The sequence below is a fragment of the Heterodontus francisci genome, chromosome 15 (genome assembly GCF_036365525.1).
Source record: "Heterodontus francisci isolate sHetFra1 chromosome 15, sHetFra1.hap1, whole genome shotgun sequence".
Taxonomy (NCBI): domain Eukaryota; kingdom Metazoa; phylum Chordata; class Chondrichthyes; order Heterodontiformes; family Heterodontidae; genus Heterodontus; species Heterodontus francisci.
The window spans coordinates 63,290,719-63,311,878 of NC_090385.1; the positions used below are offsets into that span (position 1 = coordinate 63,290,719).

The following is a 21,160-nucleotide window of genomic DNA, read 5'->3' on the forward strand; positions in this document are numbered from 1 at the left end:
TAAAAAGTACATACTGTTCTTGAGCATATTTACGTTCAAAGACTGGATAAAAATCATGATGAGCCAATCTCAATTTGCACGTGCGAAACAACTTTAGTTCAATCTGTATTTTTAAAATTCCTCAAATTAAATACAATACAAATAAGATATTTTAGGAATTAACAGGGAGCAGGCAGGGGTCAGGATTAATGTTCAATGGTTAATACCTGTCAGATAGAAATAAAGCAAGGTCTGTTCGTTAATTCCAGTACCAGAGTTTTATCAGTGAATTGTTTTAACTGAGCGATTCCTGACAACGCAGAGCATGCATAGAGTGATCGTGGATGTCATCAGTCCGTGCGAACATTTGCCAGCTTGCCAGTATGAATGTGCGTATGCATGCGCTGACGTCACCACTCAATGACGTTCTTACCCCTCAAAAGTCGCGATCATTGCCTCCATTCCCCCCAACAATACCCCGTTCCCTCCCTCCATCCTCGCTTCAATTGCTGCTTTCAATTTCCTGCTCCCGACGACTTGCCGCTCCATCCCGTCTCGCAGCTTCTCCCCCCCCCCCCGGGCCGCTCACTCCCCATCACACTGCTGTCTTCCCTCAGTCAATCCATCCCTCTCTCATCGCTCCCCCCTCAGCCACTTGCTCCCGCCCTTGCCGCTTCTCCCCTCAGCCGCTCACTTCTCGCCTTGCCCCCCTCCCCTCCCCACCCCCCCGGGCCACTCACTTTCTGTCTTGCCGCTTCTCCCCCAGCCGCTCGTACCTGCCCTCGCCACTTCCCCCCCGTTGATCGATCACTCCCCACTGCACCGCCCAGAAAAGCTGGGGGGGTGGTGAGGGGAGCAGGGCACAAGCCGCTGAAGTGGCAAGGCGGGGAGCAAGCAACTGAGGGGTATCGGGGCGACGCAGGAGCGAGTAGCCAGGGGGGGAGTGGGGGGGGGCGGGGTGGTGCTGGGAAGTGGCAAGGCCTGGAGCAAGCGGCCGGGGGTGTGGGGGGGATGCAGGGAGTGAGTGGCAAGGCAGTGAGCGAGGGCCAGGTTTTGGTGGGGGGGGGGGGGGTGGAAGAGGAAGCGGTGAGAGCAGGAGCGAGTGGCTGAGTAGACAAGAATGGGAGGGAGCCGTGAAGAGAAGCGCGATGGCAGGAGTGGGCGGGATACTGATGAGGGTGGAATGGAGGTGGCGATCACAGCCATTGAAGGGGTTTGGGTTTAATTTGTTGTTTGTGACAAATTGAGCAGCACCATCTTTATTACTGGCAGCTGCCTGAGACATCACAGACAGTGACGTTTCAGTGGATGAGGCTGCATTTGCACATGTGCCAGTACTGTGCCACCTAATGGTTGTGTTGTCAGCAAATGCAGCCTTGTTTTAATAGGTGGGAAAATTCAGACTGGGGAAGTGACAGTTGCTCAGTTGTAAAGGGTGATATTCCATCATTCCTCCCCCCACCCTGGCCCCATTCCAGTAAAGATTTTCTGTTTTCCCTTGGGCAGATTTTACAATTAATCCTTTTGAATGTTGAATGAGTTTTGCTGCTCCCAAAATTCACACACACGTCCTTAAAACAGTCAAACTTAACTGAAAGGGTCAATCTCAGAAATGTTCAGAACAATGGAGTTCATGCTGTTCCTGGAAAAATAAAACATTCTACAGTACTCAACAAAGGTTACAATAAATGTATGTACAGCACGTATATTTGTGCTGAATTTGCAGCTGCTGGAGTTCAAAATGTACAGAATCAACATGCCCAATGGCATTAATAAGCTTACCAGACACAAGTCCAATGTGGAGTAAGCCTACCATTTATTATGAGAAAGAAATAAGCCAAATAGACAATAAAGTAAAAAAAATAGCTTAAAAAAAAGTGATATAAAATTATCTCCCACCTTCCAGAATAAAATAGTGCATACACTAGCAATAAGCAAGCATTGCCTGGCTGGTACAGTGCTTCAGTGAGATGCAATGTACGCACAGGAAAGGCCAGTGATTTCTCTTCGAAATAACAAAACTGAAAAGCAAACTATGCATAAAGATTGCACAAAACAGTTATGAGCCATTCCTTACAACAGGAGCCTTCCTTTCTTACTTGGATCTCAAGTCAGTCCAGAAAGCTGTGCTCAGAGTTCTCTCATGGAATGCCTGCACTTCATTATCTTCCTGTTGAATCTTTCTCCCCAAATTCATATATTTTTTTTTAACAGTGATCTTTGAGCAGCAAATCGTCGCCCCACCAATTACATCTAATAGTTTTCTTAAGCTTTAATATTATTAAAAGGGGACTAATAATACTCTCCCTCATAGGTGTCTGTATTCAGGCAGTAGAGTATGGCTCCTCCAAGCATGAAGATAGTGCCACCCCAGGCAATGCCATAACCCCAGTTGAACTCATGGTACGTCCTCAGTCTATTGGCATCAATGAATTTGATAGGGTACAAAACCAGGGCACAAACCTGCAAGACAACTGAAAGAAACACATTGATTCACACAAGGTTGACAGTAAGGTAACATTCTGCAGTAATGCGCCAAGCAGTGCAGAGCAGGGGAAACATAGAAAATAGGAGCATGAGTAGGCCATTTGGCCCTTCGAGCCTCCTCTGCCATTCATTATGATCATGGCTGCTGATCATCCAACTCAGTAGCCTGTTCCGGCTTTGAGCCTTTGATCCCTTTAGACCCAAGAGCTATATCTAACTCCTTTTTGAAAACATACAATGTTTTGGCCTCAACTGCTTTCTGTGGTAGCAAATTCCACAGGCTCACCACTCTCTGGGTGAAGAAATTTCTCCTCATCTCAGTGCTGAAAGGTTTACCCTGTATCCTTAGACCCTTGGTTCTGGACTCCCCCACCATCGGGAACATCCTTCCTGCATCTACCCTGTCAAGTCCTGTTAGAATTTTATAGGTTTCTAGGAGATCCCCCCCTCACTCTTCTGAACTCCAGCGAATATAATCCTAACCGACTCAATCTCTCCTCATTCGTCAGTCCCGCCATCCCAGGAATCAGACTGGTAAACCTTCACTGCACTCCCTCTATAGCAAGAACATCCTTCCTCCGATAAGGAGACCAAAACTGCACACAATATTCCAGTTGTGGCCTCACCAAGGCCCTGTATAATTGCAGCAAGACATCCCTGCTTCTGTACTCGAATCCGCTCGCTATGAAGGCCAACTTACCATTTGCCTTTTTTACTGCCTGTTGCACCTGCATGCTTACCTGCAGCGACTGGTGTACGAGAACACCCAGGTCTCGCTGTAGATTCCCCTCTCTCAGTTTATAGCTGTTCAGATAATAATCTGCCTTCCTGTTTTTGCTACCAAAGTTGATAACCTCACATTTATCCACATTATACTGCATCTGCCATGCATTAGCCCACTCACTCAACTTGTCCAAATCACCCTGAAGCCTCTCTGCATCCTCCTCACAACTCACCCTCCCACTCAATTTTGTGTCATCTGCAAATTTGGAGATATTACATTTAGTTCCCTCATCTAAATCATTAATCTATATTGTGAATAGCTGGGGTCCTAGCATCGTTCCCTGCGGTACCCCACTAGTCACTGCCTGCCATTCGGAAAAGACCCATTTATCCCTACTCTTTGTTTCCTGTCCGCCAACCAATTTTCTATCCATCGCAATACACTCACCCCAATCCCATGCGCTTTAATTTTACACGCTAATCTCTTATGTGGGACTTTGTCGAAAGCCTTCTGAAAGTCCAAATAAACCACATCCACTGGCTCCCCCTCATCAACTCTACTAGTTACATCTTCGAAGAATTCGAGTAGATTCTAATTCTAATTTGTCAAGCATGATTTTCCTTTCGTAAATCCATGCTGACTCTGTCCGATTCTACCACTGTTCTCCAAGTGCTCTGCTATAAAATCTTTGATAACGGACTCTAGAATTTTCCCCAACATCAGGCTGACTGGTCTATAATTCCCTGCTTTCTCTCTACCTCCCTTTTTAAATAGTGGGGTTACACTAGCTACCCTGTAGGAACTGTTCCAGAGTCTATAGAATCTTGGAAGATGACCACCAATGCATCCACTATTTCTAGGGCCACTTCCTTAATTACTCTGGGATGCATACCATCAGGCCTTCGGGATTTATCGGCCTTCAATCCCATCAATTTCCCCAACACCATTTCTCTACTAATATTGATTTCTTTCAGTTCCTCTCTCTCACTAAGCCCTGTGTTCCCCAACATTTCGGGTATGATATTTGTGTCCTCCTTTGTGAAGATAGAACCAAAGTATGCATTTAGTTGGTCAGCCATTTCTTTATTCCCCATAATAAATTCCCCTGTTTCTGACCGTAAGGGACCTACATTTGTCTTCATCAATCTTTTTCTCTTCACATTCCTATAGAAACATTTACAGTCAGTTTTTATGTTCCCTGCAAGCTTGCTCTCGTACTCTATTTTCCCCTTCTTAATCAATCCCTTGGTCCTCCTTTGCTGAATTCTGAACTGCTCCCAATCCTCAGGTCTGTTGTTTTTCCTGGTGAATTTATACGCCTCTTCCCTGGATCTAATGCTATCTCTAATTTCCCTTGTAAGCCATGGTTTGGCTACCTTTCCCGTTTTACTTTTACGCCAGACAGGGATAAACAATTGTTGCAGTTCATCCATGCGTTCTTTAAATGTTTGCCATTGCCTATCCACCATCATCCCTTTAAGTAACATTTCCCAATCCGTCAGGGAGTGGAGTAATGGCTATATTTGCATGCTAGTCATTATGGGGCTGTTGCATAGTATGGGTCTGAGAGAGAGACTGTCTACAGCAACCTGTTGATCTGCGCAGGACTGAATGTAGGATGGATGTATTCTCTAAAGTAACATTTCTGAGTGCAGAGCTGTGGCATGGTGGCGGGGCGGGGGGAGGGGGGGTAGTGGTGGTGGCGGTGATGGGGGAGGGTTGGGTGCAAGGAAATGAGGTAAGCCAACAGTTAGTATTCTTTTTTATTCATTTATGGGATGCGGGCTTTGCTGGCTTAGTCAGCATTTATTGTCCATCCCTAATTGCCCTCGAGAAGGTGGTGGTGAGCTGCCCTCTTGAACTGCTGCAGTCCATGTGGGGTAGGTACACCCACAGCGCTGTTAGGAAGGGAGTTCCAGGATTTTGACCCGGAGACAGTGAAGGAATGGCGATATAGTTCCAAGTCAGGATGGTGTGTGGCTTGCAGGTGGTGGTGTTCCCATGCATCTGCTGCCCTTGTCCTTCTCGGTGGTAGAGGTTGCAGGTTTCAAAGGTGCTGTCGAAGGAGTCTTGGTGAGTTGCTGCACACTGCTGCCACTGTACAGTGGTAGTGGAGGGAGTGAATGTTTGTGGATGGGGTGTCAATCAAGCGGGCTGCTTTGTCCTGGATGGTGTCGAGCTTCTTGAGTGTTGTTGGAGCTGCACCCATCCAGGCAAGTGGAGAGTATTCCATCACACTTCTGGCTCGTGCCTTGTAGATGGTGGACAGGCTTTGGGGAGTCAGGAGGTGAGTTACTCGCCTCAGGATTCCTAGTCTCTGACCTGCTCTTGTAGCCATGGTATTTATATGGCTACTCCAGTTCAGTTTCTAGTCAATAGTAACCCCAAAGATGTTTATCGTGAGGGATTCAGCGATCGTAATGCCATTGAATATGAACATACAAATTAGGAGCAGGAGTAGGCCACTTGGCCTGTCGAGCCTGCTCCGCTATTCAATAAGTTCGTGGCTGAACTGATCACTCCACATTTCCACCTACCCCCAATAACCTTCTACCCCCTTGCTTATCAAGAATCTATCTACCTCTGCCTTAAAAATATTCAAAGACTCTGCTTCCACCGCCTTTTGAGGAAGAGAATTCCAAAGTCTCGCAACCCTCAGAGAAAAAAAATTCTCCTCATCTCTGTCTGAAATGGGCAACCCCTTATTTTTAAACAGTGACCTCTAGTTTTAGATTCTCCCACAAGGGAAAACAGCCTTTCCACATCCACCCGGTCAAGAACCCTCAGGATTTTATATGCTTCAAACAAGTCGCCTCTTACTCTTCTAAATTCCAGCAGATACAAGCCTAGCCTGTCCAATCTTTCCTCATAAGTCAGCTCGTCCATATTACTCTAGTAAACCTTCTCTGTACTGCCTCCAAAGTATTTGGATCCTTCCTTAAATAAGGAGGCCAGTACTGTACACATTAATCCAGATGTGGAGTCACCAATGCCCTGTATAGCTGAAGCATTACCTCCCTACTTTTGTATTCAAATCCCCTCACGATAAACGATATTATATTAGCTTTCCTAATTATGTGCTGTACCTGCATATTAACCCTTTGTGATTTATGCACTAGGACACCCAGATCTCTCTGCATCTCAGAGCTCTCCAATCTCTCACCATTTAGAAAATATGCTTTTTTTAATTCTTCCTGTCAAAGTGGACAATTTCACACTTTCCCACATTATACAACATTTGCCAGGTCTTTGCCCGCTCACTTAACCTATCTATATCCCTTTGTAGCCCCCTTATGTCCTCTTCACAAGTATTTTCCCACCTATCAAGGGGAGATGGTTAGATTATCTCTTGTTGGAGATGGTTATTGCTAGGCACTTGTGAGGCATGAATATTATTTGTCAGCCCAAGCTTTGATATTGTCCAGGTCTTGCTGCATTTCTAGATGAACTGCTTCAGTATCTGAGGAGTCACGAATGGTGCTGAACATTGCCCAATCATCAGCGAACATCCCCATTTCTGACCTTATGACTGAAGGAAGGTCATTGATGAAGCAGTTGTAGATGGTTGGGCCTAGGACACTACCCTGAGGAATTCCTGCAGTGATGTCCTGGAGCTGAGATGATTGACCTCCAGCAACCACAACCTTTGTGCTAGGTACGACTCCAACCAGTGGAGATTTCCTCCTGATTCCCATTGGCTCCAATTTTGCTAGGGCCCCTTGATGTCATACTCGGCCAAATGCTACCTTGATGTCAAGGTCAGTCACTCTCATCTCACCTCTTGAGTTCAGCTCTTTTGTCCATGTTTGACCCAAGGCTGTAATGAGGTCAGGAGCTGAGTGGCCCTGGCGGAACCCAAACTGAGCACCACTGAGCAGGTTATTGCTATGCAAGTGCCGCTTGATAGCACTGTCGACGACACCTTCCACCACTTAACTGATAATTGAGAGTAGATTGATGGGGCGGTTATTGGCTGGGTTAAACTTGTACTGCTTTTTGTGTACAGGACATAACTGGGCAATTTTCCACATTGCCAGTGTCATAGTTGTACTGGAACAGCTTGACTAGGGGTGCGACAAGTTCTGGAGCACAGGTCTTCACTACTATTGCCGGAATGTTGTCAGGGCCCATTGCATTTGCAGTATCCAGTGCTTTCAGTCAATTCTTCATATCACACGGAGTTAATCGAATTGGCTGAAGACTGGGATCTGTGATGCTGGGGACTTCAGGAGGAGGTTGAGATGGATCATCAACTCAGCACTTCTGGCTGAATATTGTTGCAAATGCTTCAGTCTTATTTTTTGCACTGATGTGCTGGGCTGCCCCATCATTGAGGATGGGGATACTTGTGGAGCCATCTCCTCCAGTTAGTTGTTTAATTGTCCACCACCATTCACGACTGATGTGGCACAACTGCAGAGATTAGATCTGATCCGTTGGTTATGGGATCGCTTAGCTCTGTCTATTGCATGCTGCTTACGCTGTTTGGCACACAAGTAGTCCTGGGTTGTAGCATCACCAGGTTGACACCTCATTTTGAGGTATGCCTGGTGCTGCCCCTGGCATGCCCTCCTGCACTCTTCATTGAACCAGGGTTGGTCTCCCGGCTTGATGGTAATAGTAAAGTGGGGGATATGCTGGGCTATGAGGTTACAGATTGCGGTTGAGTGCAGATGACACTAAAATAGGTGGGATAGTAAGTTGCAATAAAGAAATAAGAAATTTACAAATGGATATGGATAGGTTAGGTGAATGGGCCAAAATCTGGCAGATGGAGTTTAATGTGGATAAGTGTGAGGCTATCCATTTTGGTCGGAAGAATAGAAAGGCAAATTATCTAAATGGAGAGAAACTTCAGAGTGCTTCAGTGCTATCTGGGTGTCCTCATGCATGAATCGCAGAAAACTAGTATGCAGGTGCAGCAGGTAATAAGGAAGGCAAATGGAATTTTGGCATTTATTGCTAAAGGAATAGAGTATAAAAGTAGGAAAGTGTTGCTGCAACTGTCCAAGGCATTAGTGAGACCGCACCTGAAGTATTGCGTACAGTTTTGGTCCCCTTACTTGAGGAGGGATGTAGTTGCATTGGAGGCAGTTCAGAGAAGGTTCACTAGATTGATTCCAGAGATGAGGCATTTGTCTTATGAAGAGCGATTGAGAGTTTTGGCCTTTACTCTCTAGATTTTAGAAGAATGAGATGAGATCTAATTGAGGTATATAAGATGATTAAGGGGATCGACAAAGTAGACGTAGAGAGGATGTTTCCTCTGGAGGGGCAATCTAGAACGAGAGGTCATAGTTTTAGGATAAGGGGTAGCAGATTTAAAACAGAGATGAGGAGAAATTACTTTTCTCAAAGGATCGTGAGTCTGTGGAATTCACTACCCAAGAGTGCAGTGGATGCCGGGACATTCAGTAAATTTGAGGAGATAGACAGATCTTTAATTAGTAATGGGTTGAAGGGTTATGGAGAATGGGCAGGAGAGTGGAATTGTGGCCAAGATGAAGTCAGCCATGATCGTATTGAATGGTGGAGCAGGCTCGAGGGGCTGAATTGCCTACTCCTGCTCTTAGTTCTTATGTTCTGCTGCTGCTGATAGTCCACAGCGCCTCATAGATGCCCAGTTTTGCATTGATACATCTGTTCGAAATCTATCCCAGTTAGCACTAGTTTTGGTTGCAGCAGCTTTGACAGAAGCGGAGGTGCGGAGCGAACTTGCAGCTGGGAGGTCAGTTACAGTGTAAGTTAAAAGTTAATTCCCTTTTGTTTTCGGAGGACCAGGGGACTGCTGGGTAAGTAAAAACTATACATCTGGGCGGTTTAAAATCACTTTCTTTTAGTTTTGGTTGCAGCAGCTTTGACAGAAGCGAAGGTGCGGAGCGAACTTGCAGCTGGGAGGTCAGTTTCAGTGTAAGTTAAAAGTTAATTCCCTTTTGTTCTCAGAGGACCAGGGGACTGCTGGGTAAGTAAAAACTATATATTTGGGCGGTGGCTGTACCCGAGACACCCACTCTCCTCCTCTTACCAAAAAAAAAAGGACTCTGGTGTGTTGATAAGGTAAGCTTTTTATTTAAAAAGTTCTGTCCGTCGGATTGCTAAGCTAACTAGTTTTGACTTTTTTTTTGATTTTTCGGTAGATTTGTTGGGAATTTAGAATAGTGGGAATGGAGGTTAAGGCAGTTGTATGTTCCTCCTGCAGAATGTGGGAGGTAAGGGTCGCCAAGAGTGTCCCTGCTGACTGCATCTGCGGGAAGTGCACCCAACCCCAGCTCCTCGAGAACCACGTTAGGGAACTGGAGCTGGAGCTGGATAAACTTCGGATCATGCGGGAGGCGGAGAGGGTTATTGAGAGGAGTTATGGGGAGGTAGTCACACCTCAGGTAAAAGAAGTAGGTAGATGGGTTACCGTCAGGGGAAGGAGAGGGAACCAGCAGGCAGTGCAGGGATCCCCTGTGGCCGTTTCCCTCAACAACAGGTATACCGTTTTGGATACTGTTGCGGGGGACGACTTACCAGGGGTAAGCAATGGGGTACAGGTCTCTGGCACAGAGTCTGTCCCTGTTGCTCAGAAGGGAAGGGGGAAGAGGAGCAGAGCATTAGTCATTGGGGACTCCATAGTTAGGGGAACAGATAGGAGGTTCTGTGGGAACGAGAGAGACTCACGGTTGGTGTGTTGCCTCCCAGGTGCCAGGGTTTGTGATGTCTCGGATAGTGTTTTTCGGATCCTTAAGGGGGAGGGGGAGCAGCCCCAAGTCGTGGTCCACATAGGCACCAACGACATAGGTAGGAAGAGAGATGGGGATTTAAGGCAGAAATTCAGGGAGCTAGGGTGGACGCTTAGAGCGAGAACAAACAGAGTTGTTATCTCTGGGTTGTTGCCCGTGCCACGTGATAGCGAAGCAAGGAATAGGGAGAGAGAGGAGTTGAACACGTGGCTGCAGGGATGGTGTAGGAGGGAGGGTTTTGGTTTCCTGGATAATTGGGGCTCTTTCTGGGGTAGGTGGGTCTTCACCCGAACCAGAGGGGTACCAATATCCTGGGAGGGAGATTTGCTAGTGCTCTTCGGGGGGGTTTAAACTAATTCAGCTGGGGAATGGGAACCTAAATTGTAGTTCCAGTGTACAGGATGTTGAGAGTAGTGAGGTCAGGGATAAGGTTACAAGGACGCAAGAGGGCACTGGCAAGCAAGAACTTGGTTTAAAGTGTGTCTACTTCAACGCCAGGAGCATCCGGAATAAGGTGGGTGAGCTTGCAGCATGGGTTGGTACCTGGGATCTCGATGTTGTGGCCATTTCGGAGACATGGGTAGAGCAGGGGCAGGAATGGATGTTGCAGGTTCCGGGATTTAGATGTTTCAGTAAGAATAGAGAAGATGGTAAAAGAGGGGGGGGGTGTGGCATTGTTAATCAAGGAGAGTATTACAGCAGCAGAAAGGACGTTTGAGGACTCTTCTACTGAGGTAGTATGGGCCGAGGTTAGAAACAGGAGAGGAGAGGTCACCCTGTTTGGAGTCTTCTATAGACCTCCGAATAGTTCGAGAGATGTAGAGGAAAGGATAGCGAAGATGATTCTCGACAGGAGCGAGAGTAACAGGGTAGTTGTTATGGGGGACTTTAACTTTCCAAATATTGACTGGAAATACGATAGTTCGAGTACTTTAGATGGGTCAGTTTTTGTCCAGTGTGTGCAGGAGGGTTTTCTGACACAGTATGTAGACAGGCCAACCAGGGGCGATGCCACATTGGATTTGGTACTGGGTAATGAACCCGGCCAGGTGTTAGATTTAGATGTAGGTGAGCACTTTGGTAACAGTGATCACAATTCGGTTAGGTTTACCTTAGCGATGGGCAGGGACAGGTATATACCGCAGGGCAAGAATTATAGCTGGGGGAAAGGAAATTATGATGCGATTAGGCAAGATTTAGGATGCGTAGGGTGGGGAAGGAAACTGCAGGGGATGGGCACAATCGAAATGTGCAGCTTATTCAAGGAGCAGCTACTGCGTGTCCTTGATAAGTATGTACCTGTGAGGCAGGGAGGAAGTTGTCGAGCGAGGGAGCCGTGGTTTACTAAAGAAGTTGAAGCGCTTGTCAAGAGGAAGAAGAAGGCTTATGTTAGGATGAGACGTGAAGGCTCAGTTAGGGCGCTTGAGAGTTACAAGCTAGCCAGGAAGGATCTAAAGGGAGAGCTAAGAAGAGCAAGGAGAGGACACGAGAAGTCATTGGCGGATAGGATCAAGGAAAACCCTAAGGCTTTCTATAGGTATATCAGGAATAAAAGAATGACTAGAGTTAGATTAGGGCCAATTAAGGATAGTAGTGGGAAGTTGAGTGTGGAATCAGAGGAGATAGGGGAAGCGTTAAATGAATATTTTTCGTCCGTATTTACAGTAGAGAAAGAAAATGTTGTCGAGGAGAATACTGAGATTCAGACTACTAGGCTAGATGGGATTGAGGTTCACAAGGAGGAGGTGTTAGCAATTTTGGAAAGTGTGAAAATAGATAAGTCCCCTGGGCCAGATGGGATTTATCCTAGGATTCTCTGGGAAGCCAGGGAGGAGACTGCAGAGCCTTTGTCCTTGATCTTTATGTCGGCATTGTCGACAGGAATAGTGCCGGAAGACTGGAGGATAGCAAATGTTGTCCCCTTGTTCAAGAAGGGGAGTAGAGACAGCCCTGGTAATTATAGACCTGTGAGCCTTACTTCGGTTGTGGGTAAAATGTTGGAAAAGGTTATAAGAGACAGGATTTATAATCATCTTGAAAAGAATAAGTTCATTAGCGATAGTCAGCACGGTTTTGTGAAGGGTAGGTCGTGCCTCACAAACCTTATTGAGTTTTTCGAGAAGGTGACCAAACAGGTGGATGAGGGTAAAGCAGTGGATGTGGTGTATGTGGATTTCAGTAAGGCGTTTGATAAGGTTCCCCACGGTAGGCTATTGCAGAAAATACGGAAGTATGGGGTTGAAGGTGATTTAGAGCTTTGGATCAGAAATTGGCTAGCTGAAAGAAGACAGAGGGTGGTGGTTGATGGCAAATGTTCATCCTGGAGTTTAGTTACTAGTGGTGTACCGCAAGGATCTGTTTTGGGGCCACTGCTGTTTGTCATTTTTATAAATGACCTGGAAGAGGGTGTAGAAGGGTGGGTTAGTAAATTTGCGGATGACACGAAGGTCGGTGGAGTTGTGGATAGTGCCGAAGGATGTTGTAGGGTACAGAGGGACATAGATAGGCTGCAGAGCTGGGCTGAGAGATGGCAAATGGAGTTTAATGCGGAAAAGTGTGAGGTGATTCACTTTGGAAGGAGTAACAGGAATGCAGAGTACTGGGCTAATGGGAAGATTCTTGGTAGTGTAGATGAACAGAGAGATCTTGGTGTCCAGGTACATAAATCCCTGAAAGTTGCTACCCAGGTTAATAGGGCTGTTAAGAAGGCATATGGTGTGTTAGCTTTTATTAGTAGGGGGATCGAGTTTCGGAGCCACGAGGTCATGCTGCAGCTGTACAAAACTCTGGTGAGACCGCACCTGGAGTATTGCGTGCAATTCTGGACACCGCATTATAGGAAGGATGTGGAAGCTTTGGAAAGGGTGCAGAGGAGATTTACTAGGATGTTGCCTGGTATGAAGGGAAGGTCTTACGAGGAAAGGCTGAGGGACTTGAGGTTGTTTTCGTTGGAGAGAAGGAGGAGGAGAGGTGACTTAATAGAGACATATAAGATAATCAGAGGGTTAGATAGGGTGGATAGTGAGAGTCTTTTTCCTCGGATGGTGATGGCAAACACGAGGGGACATAGCTTTAAGTTGAGGGGTGATAGATATAGGACAGATGTCAGAGGTAGTTTCTTTACTCAGAGAGTAGTAGGGGCGTGGAACGCCCTGCCTGCAACAGTAGTAGACTTGCCAACTTTAAGGGCATTTAAGTGGTCATTGGATAGACATATGGATGAAAATGGAATAGTGTAGGTCAGATGGTTTCACAGGTCGGCGCAACATCGAGGGCCGAAGGGCCTGTACTGCGCTGTAATGTTCTAATCTTCTAATCTAATCTAGCACGGTGGTAGTGCCACACAACATGGATGGGATAGGGGTCATTCTTTACAGTAATCTGCCAATCACTGGGAGGCGTTGCCATAGTGTATGGGTGGGGGAGGGGGGGTTATTCCCTATAAGTATAGGTATTTCTTGATTGCTAACATTTACTATTCAGGTGTTCAGTTTTAAGAATAGGCTGAAAATTTTGAAGAATACACATTGCTTAATACTCATATCATTGTATGGATTCTGGCCAATAGCAGTGAAGTGGTTGATACCAAATGTGGCTGTGTACAGCAGTATTCAGAAACGTCATTTCCTGCTTTTAAAAAAAAATCAAAAGACTCCTATTCCATTCCAAGTAGGGAGATTTGCTGCATTATATTCCCATTATGAGCTGATCTGCTCCAGATTGGAGGTATGAATGTTTGGTTGGAAATCATCTGCATCACATATGTCTCCAGAACTAGTGTCAGTGTTAACTAGTGGAAAACATCTGCTTGTGAGCCAATCCAAATGTTACTCGAGGTGTTTAGTTGTAAAATACACTGCCCAAATATGGTACTCAGTCATACAGATCAGGGAAATCCCAGCACCTATCGATTACAAAGTTGAGGATGGAGGTGGTGGCGCAGAAGAGGGGACAGAAAAATGGAGCCAGGGTTAATCACGGCAGTGATTTCTGTTGGAAAGTACGTATGAACAAGATCAGACATGGTGTGCTGCCTCACCACCTTCAAATAATTTAGATTCGCAACTGAAAAATGACTCCTCCAGCAAGGTGCCAAAGTGCAGCTGATCGCCATGAAACTATGTCCTAGAAATTAGTTGCTGCCTTTGGATAGGTGGGAGAAAACTGAAGTTTTTTTAATAAAAAGACCCTAACTGACAATCCATATGTAATTTTCGAGCATTATTCCCACAATGTATGAAAAGCAACTGAAATGCACTGCAATTTCTCCTACCCTCTCCCTGCCAAAACTACATAGGGGATCACATACACCCACTCACCTGAAATGAACAGCATAACAGCAATTGTCCTGTAGCAGCGTTTGTCAGCACCCTTGCACAGTGAGACCACAGCAAAAAGGAATGCAATTAGAGTGATAGATCCTCCGGCAATCAGCAGTACTAGTGTAGCGACCTGCCAGTCTGTAGGCAATGGAAGAAATGACAGTTAAAATAAAAGGCATAGCAGCTGCAAACAAGTTTATTTTTTAAAATCAGAAGTCAGCAATGGGAAACACTGCAGGGGGATTTTCTGCTTCAGCGCTCCCGGGATGTGCTGGGAGCATCTAAGTGGAATATCTCCTATGATTTTACCTTATTCGTAGAACATACTGAGCACTAGAGCCATTTTTCAATTGATCTAGCTCAAATGTGGATGACTCAGAGTAATTAACTTGAAGGAGTTGAAGGAGTTACTGAAATTATTCCCCAGTCAGAAGGAGGTGATAGTATCTTAAACCCCACAAGATTACAAGTGCTCTACCTGTTCTTCCCTGGGTGTAAAAGGCACTCAGATTGGAAAATTATATAAGTATTCTTCCAACCTTTGTGATCCCATTTATCTATTTGGAGAACACATTGTAGGTTCAGTTTCCCCAGGTGGATTGGAATACCTGCTCTCAATCACTATCTCGTAACCCCTGCTGGAATAGTGAGTGAGTGAGCAATGGAAATAGAATCAGGCTCTGTTGTGACATCTCCATAGTTGAATAACTAACCTGACACTTACTGTCTAGGTTCACACCTAAAGAGCACAGATGGATAAGGTTCTATCGGACTGCCAGTAATCATAGGACCAAAACCTAGTATGGGACACCACTGCTTTCAAGAGAAGAGAAATTGAAGGGATTTTTAAAAATGTACAGCAGTAACTGGGTCATCTTTGAGGGCATACAGACCTGAACTTAATGAAGTTAAGTTGCAGTTCAAATCCCTACTGCAAATTCAACTATTCAATATTAGGTTAAATTTTAACTGTCGGGTGGGGGAAGAGGAGAAAGCAGCAAACAGAAAAGATGGATCATTCCATTCTTTGAAAAATTCTCCCCATTGTACATCCTTAGATCCATCTCCCTTTAGTGAACATGTGTAACAATAACCTCCTTCCTGGCTAACATCCAGCCCACATGAGTGACAAATGACATCATCCAGCAATTAACCAGCACTAATAGATTATAAATCATGCAAGCAGGAGAACCATTTCAGGATTGTCAGAGCTGGCAGTATTGAGTCATATTGTTAAGAAAGCTGTCAGTAAACATATGCTGTCATTTAGATCTGGCCTTGGACTATTCCCCTGCCTTCCTTTCTGGATAGTGATATCTCACACTGAGTTACAATTCCAGTACCTCATTTGCATGGCCATCCTTCATCCAAATGTAAATGGTAAGTGTCAGCAGGCTATTGTAACATGGTGGGGCGGGGGGCAGGGGAGAGGGAACCTAGCCTTGGGCATCCACCTTATCTCCCGTCCCTCACCCTACCCACCCCACAGATTCCCCACCTGAGGATCAGTTAATAAATTTATCACTTAAGTCAGATCTGTAACTAAGATCTCTCAAAGTTCTTTTGCAGAGTCAGTTCTATAACTGGATGCATCAAATGTAAATTAAGTTCTAGAGGTTTAAGATCTGTATAACTAAGGAAGCCTGAAACTGGCACGTTATGGCTGGAATTTTATACCCCCTGCAGGAGCAGGCAGGAGGCAGGGCATACCGTTCGCTGCTGCAATTTTATGAGCAAACAGCCTGTCTACCCCAGGCCAATTAAGGCCCTTAAGTGGCCAATTAACTGCCACCTTCATTGCTTTCTATTTCCCTTCTCGTATTTGATCAGGTATCCACCAAAACTTGCTTTCACAGCCACATCTCCTTCGTCAGTAACTGACTCTAGCTCCAACTTATTCCATGTGGATTCCAACTAAAATTCTACCCTTCAGGTTTCAGATCTACCCACAATTACAGGTATCTCCGAGACATTCAACGTTCCTTGAACCACTGTTCTCGCCGCATCCTAAGATCCACACACAGTGCCATGTGTCACCACATACACACTCTTGATCTCTCTCTCCAGCAGCACTGACTCACTCTATCTCAAAACTGTCCTGCTCTGCAGTTTCATTTCATCCTTCATCTTATCCGATGCCTTAACAAAAAACTTTTTCTCTTCCTCTGTGTTGAGGATCGCAAGCTCCATCAACCCATGGGTACTAATACCCTCCAGTTCGATCTTCCCCTTCACTTTCCTCTGACCACATCCCTTCTTCTAACCTCACCTCTTGCCATATATTCATGATACCTTCCGACCTTCCCCTCTCCGACCCTGAACGATCTGTCCTCAGCAATGGACTCAGCTTTATCCCCTTACATCCCCACCCCAATGAATTTCAAGCTTGGCATGATGTTGACCTCTTCTGTTGCCTTTCCCTCCACGCCCACCTCTTTGGCCCCACTTTTACCTGTCTCCAGTATTCCCTCTCCACCTGGACATTGGCTGTCTCAATTTCTCTGCTCCCCTCACTCACTCTAACATATCTCCCTCTGAACTTGCTGCACTCCGTTCTCTCAGGTCCAACCCTAACATTATTACTAACTTTTATGAGCTGCCTTGCTATCCATAGAGATGCACTAGCTTTCAATTAAAATGCCTGATTAATTCAAAATCATTAAAGAAGATGGATTAACATATTTCAGGAGTGCAACTTTCGAATTTTTTCCAGCACATGTCCTAAGCGACGTTTGACTATGTTCTTCTCAGTGTCACCTAAAAAGTGTAGGATTAGAAGCATTTTAAAATGACATCCATAGAAAATGCCAGGGTTCATGGATACAAAGTGTGGGCTTGCAAAAAAATAAATTTACAGAATTATGAATACAAAGTTTCATAATGGTTTTGGAGTTGAGAACTAGGACAAAATTAGCACATACAGCCCAGAAACAGAAGCATTAATAGGTTTTATGGTTTTCACAGCAGCTGCTGCTTTGGAGTATGAGGAATTTGCAGCTGTTCAGACTTGAAGGGTAGGGCACCATGGAAATGGCTTGTCCCTCTTCAACCAGAAGCAGTTCATTATTATCTGGCAGGCCCATTAGGAACATAGGAACAGGAGTTGGTCATTCAACCTCTTGAGCCTGTTCTGCCATTCAATTAGTTCATGGCTAATTTGAACCTCAACGCTATTTGCCCACCTTCTATTCCATATCCATTGGTACCCTTAACTAAAACATCTATCAATCTTAGACTTGAAAATTTCAATTGACCCAACAGCCACAGACTTTTGGAGAGCAAGTTCCAGCTTTCCACTATCCGTTACATGAAAAAGTGTTTCTGGCTAGCTTAATCATATTTATATTGTAAGGTGGAATACAGCATAAGTGAGCAATTGGGTGCTGCTGCTTTTGACAGCATTAGTGCCATTTATGCTGAAGGGTTGCCTCTCAAGCAGTCTTGCCATCAAAAGAAACTGTAAAGGAGGCAAAAGTTTGAAGGTTGCTCCTTAAGTCACAACTTTGCACAAACTTAAGGGACATGCAGTCCAACAATGGTCTTCAAGATTTAAAAAAAAAATGGATCTGGTAAGGTCCACTTTCACACCTTAAGCTTTATTTTGTAATCAGAACAGATATATTGCTCCCATCCATTCTTTATGATGCGTTTCTACATGGTGTTATAAGGCCCCTTCATATTTGAGCTCCATTTGGAAAAATAACTGGCCTGCGTTCCTTTGGAGGCTGGTTGTTGACTACTTGTAGAAGGACCTGCTGGCCACAAATGTCGTTCGTTACCATCAGATTTTCATATTGATGTCCTGTATGGACTTTCCCTGAGAATGGAAAGGTCCACAGCTAGAATGAAAAAGTCAATCGCAACTTCTTTAAAGTTACATTGTTGGGAACTCATGCTGATTCTCCTCTTTTCTCATCCGGGCCAGTAAGTAATGCCACTACTATCTCCCAAAGAATATCTGAGGCACAGTAAACAGACAGAGTCAGACCAGTTGCAATATTTGACAACAGCTTTTCCTTGCATCATTTGTGTGTCATATCATTCTGTCATAGGAGCTTCCCCTCGCCAGCCTCTCCTTTAAATCAATTCAAGACAGATCCTCATATTGCCCAGTGGGGCGATACAGTGAGTAGCTGAGCCATGCAGATCAGGAAGGTCCCATACTTGATCTCAGATCTGTGTTAACAGATTTCAGCCAGCAGGTGGGACCTTGGCAAGGGAGTTCTAATTGACATCAGTGTCCCTGGGTTAAGGAGGGAGGGGTATTATAAAATATACCAGGGTTCCAAGTTCTTACTGCTATACAATGACCCCTGCTAGAAATGTGTAAACCTTGCGTAAGGACAGAATTGTGTTTGACTCCCAAGGTCCTAAGCGGAGTTATAGACAGATTTTTGATCTATAAGGGAGTTAAGGGTTATTGCAGGGGGGCAGGAAGGAAACTGGAGTTAAGGCCACAATCAGAGCAGCCATGATCTTATTGAATGGTGGAGCAGGTTCGACGGGCCGAATGGTCTACTCCTGCCCCTACTTATGATTCTTATGGCCTGCCAATATTTGATGTCAAAGCACATGCATAAATATTGGAAGTTGGATGAAGATACTAAGCAACAACTGGAAGTGATTAAACCATATCTCACCAAAGAGAGGAACAGAACGTCAAAAAGTAGTAAGAAAAAAACAGCCACAACATATATTGGCTATTGAGTAAATGTAAAACAAAACCCAGTTATCACCAGGATAACAGTGGTGAGTGAATTTTTTGTATGCAGTTTCCTTGAACTGTGAAAAACATCCAACAATTAAATTTAGGCAGTGTCTACTGGATTTTCATAGAACGTTAGGGTGAAGTACTTAGTCATATGTTTGTCACAGGAGGTTCATGTGGAAAAAGGTTAATTGTGATGCTTTTTCAGAGTATCACACAAGTATCATGTCACATAATGTTAAAGCATATTAGCTTGAGTATAGTGGATTGCTACTAACATGCCAAATATGCCTGGTGACAGAATTTAATGAGCACTAAAAAAAGTCACTTCAAGGCAGAGTAGTTTTTAGAATCATTACCTCATACCATATTATTTCAGTTAGCTGAAAGTTGATATTAATTAGTTACTAGCAGCTGTCAGTTCACTCTGTCTTAGAAATGCATATTTTGAACAATAATCTTGCACTCCCCTCAAACAGACAATTTTGTTTTGGGGTTTCAGCCTTTCTCCTTCAAGGGGATTATATCCAAAATTTATCAACTTTTCTTTCAAAAGAATGTTTTTAAGTCAGCTTCACGAACGTGCCACACAGTAAAACACAATGAAGTTAGCCAATGACCTTTTTTTTATGTTTCCCACTCAACTGAAAACTTTTATCCCTTAAAAGGACTTACGTTTTTGTTTCCTTCCATACCGACCTGGTTTACCCGTTTCCATGTTTTCGAAGTTCTGTCTCTGCTCCCCTCCCCCTCCCCATTGCTGCTTGAGTTCTACCCAACAAAGAAAAAACTTCACCCTCAGTCAGTCAACTATCCTCCAACCTCACCTTCTGTTTGCTTCACAAAAACAAAAAAACTTCTTAAAGAGATTATTACACTTCAGCTTGAAAACTTGTCTCAAAGCAATGAGAATAACGCACTGACGCGGAGCAATTACTGTAAGAAATGTTTGTCCCTGAAAGTTTCTGTAACAAAAACAGGATGGGGGTGAAGAAGCCAATTTCTCTAAAAACAAAACTCGTTCCAATCTTAAATCAAATACAAGTAAAAAGGCACTGTTTTCTAAATTCTAAATGCCGAGCTCAATTTTTAACGTGTAATTGTGGCAACCGTTAGACTTTTAAAAAATCCTCCTGCGATTAGTTTTATGTTTTTATATGCTAACCCTTACCTGTCTGGAGAACGGACTCACAATACCATCCAGCCGTGGTTTGTTTGCAGTCATCCCAGAGAGAGAGCGAGGAGCGCTCAGCAGTGACCCAGGCTGGACTCAGCAAAGACACCACGTCCAAACTCAGAGCCACAAAGACACAGATCAGAGCGATCAACTTAAAGGGGCGAACTACCCGCACCTCATCCACAGCCATAACCTACTCCAAGAAATGCTTCGGCAGGAAAAGATAAACACAGACCGTACAGTTTCTCCTACACCAGCCCAGCGAACCGCAAGAAGCTGTCTTCTGTAACTTGATTAGTTGTGCTTTCTGCCCACTGGGTCTTAATGCCTCCTGTGTGCTTTGTTGGCCAGTCAGTAAATTGAAGTGAACCCTCAGGCGGTTCCTTAAACTGCCTGTAATGTATCACTGTCAATATGGGTTTTTGGAAAGGCACGCAGTTTTTTTTTTCCAAATTACACTATTGATATGTCCCATCAGTGATCATGGACAATTCTATTCATGTGACTAACGGTATCATTGTTTTTCTACCATTCTTTGTTTTTTCTGTTTACTGTGCAAACTTTCTGTCTCTGTTTTCTGTTTTTGTGTCTCCTACAATTTCTCATTGTCAGCTATAAATACAGTGCAATATTGTATTTTAACGCGAAGAACACCCCAAGATACTTGACATATAGGCGTGAGACAAACAGATGCTGCACCAAGAAGGGAAGGATTTGGATGGGTGACCGAAAGTTCTGTCGAATACATCAGTTTTGAGAAAATTTCTAAAGGAGGAAAGGGAGATGGGCAGATTTAGGAAGTGAATTCTGAATAGTAAGACGCAGGCTCTGCCACTAATGATAGAGCAAGGAGAGAGGTCGGAGCAAGTGGAATACAGAAATAAGAAAGGAAAAGATTACAAAGATAGGGTGGGCCATGATGATGGAGGAATTAAAAGACAAGGATAAGGATCTTAAATCTGATGGACTGAGAGATGAGAGCCAATGTGGGTCATTGAGGACAGAGCCTGTGAACAAGCAGAGCAATAGAATTTTGAG

The 21,160-nt window shown here is 44.6% G+C and overlaps 1 protein-coding gene across 1 annotated transcript; it reads right to left on the reverse strand.

Annotated features, from left to right (window-relative positions):
* Positions 1 to 572: 572 nt before the first annotated feature.
* LOC137377922 (transmembrane protein 47-like) lies at positions 573 to 20,453 on the reverse strand. Its single transcript, XM_068047994.1, has 3 exons — positions 20,117 to 20,453; positions 14,235 to 14,375; positions 573 to 2,453 (listed from the first exon to the last, which is right to left on the reverse strand). Exons 1-3 carry the CDS (start codon positions 20,310 to 20,312, stop codon positions 2,272 to 2,274), a joined length of 519 nt encoding a protein of 172 aa, XP_067904095.1. The 5' UTR covers positions 20,313 to 20,453; the 3' UTR covers positions 573 to 2,271.
* Between the last annotated feature and the right edge of the window lie 707 nt (positions 20,454 to 21,160).

Bases quoted from the DNA above. Each gene is read 5' to 3' on its own strand.
- LOC137377922 (XM_068047994.1), bottom strand. From the start codon at position 20,312: ATGGCTGTGGATGAGGTGCGGGTAGTTCGCCCCTTTAAGTTGATCGCT. The intron at 14,376-20,116 runs GTAAGGGTTAGC...CATTGCCTACAG, and splicing joins TGAGTCCGTTCTCCAGACAG to ACTGGCAGGTCGCTACACTA. The intron at 2,454-14,234 runs GTGAGTGGGTGT...TGTTTCTTTCAG, and splicing joins TGTTATGCTGTTCATTTCAG to TTGTCTTGCAGGTTTGTGCC.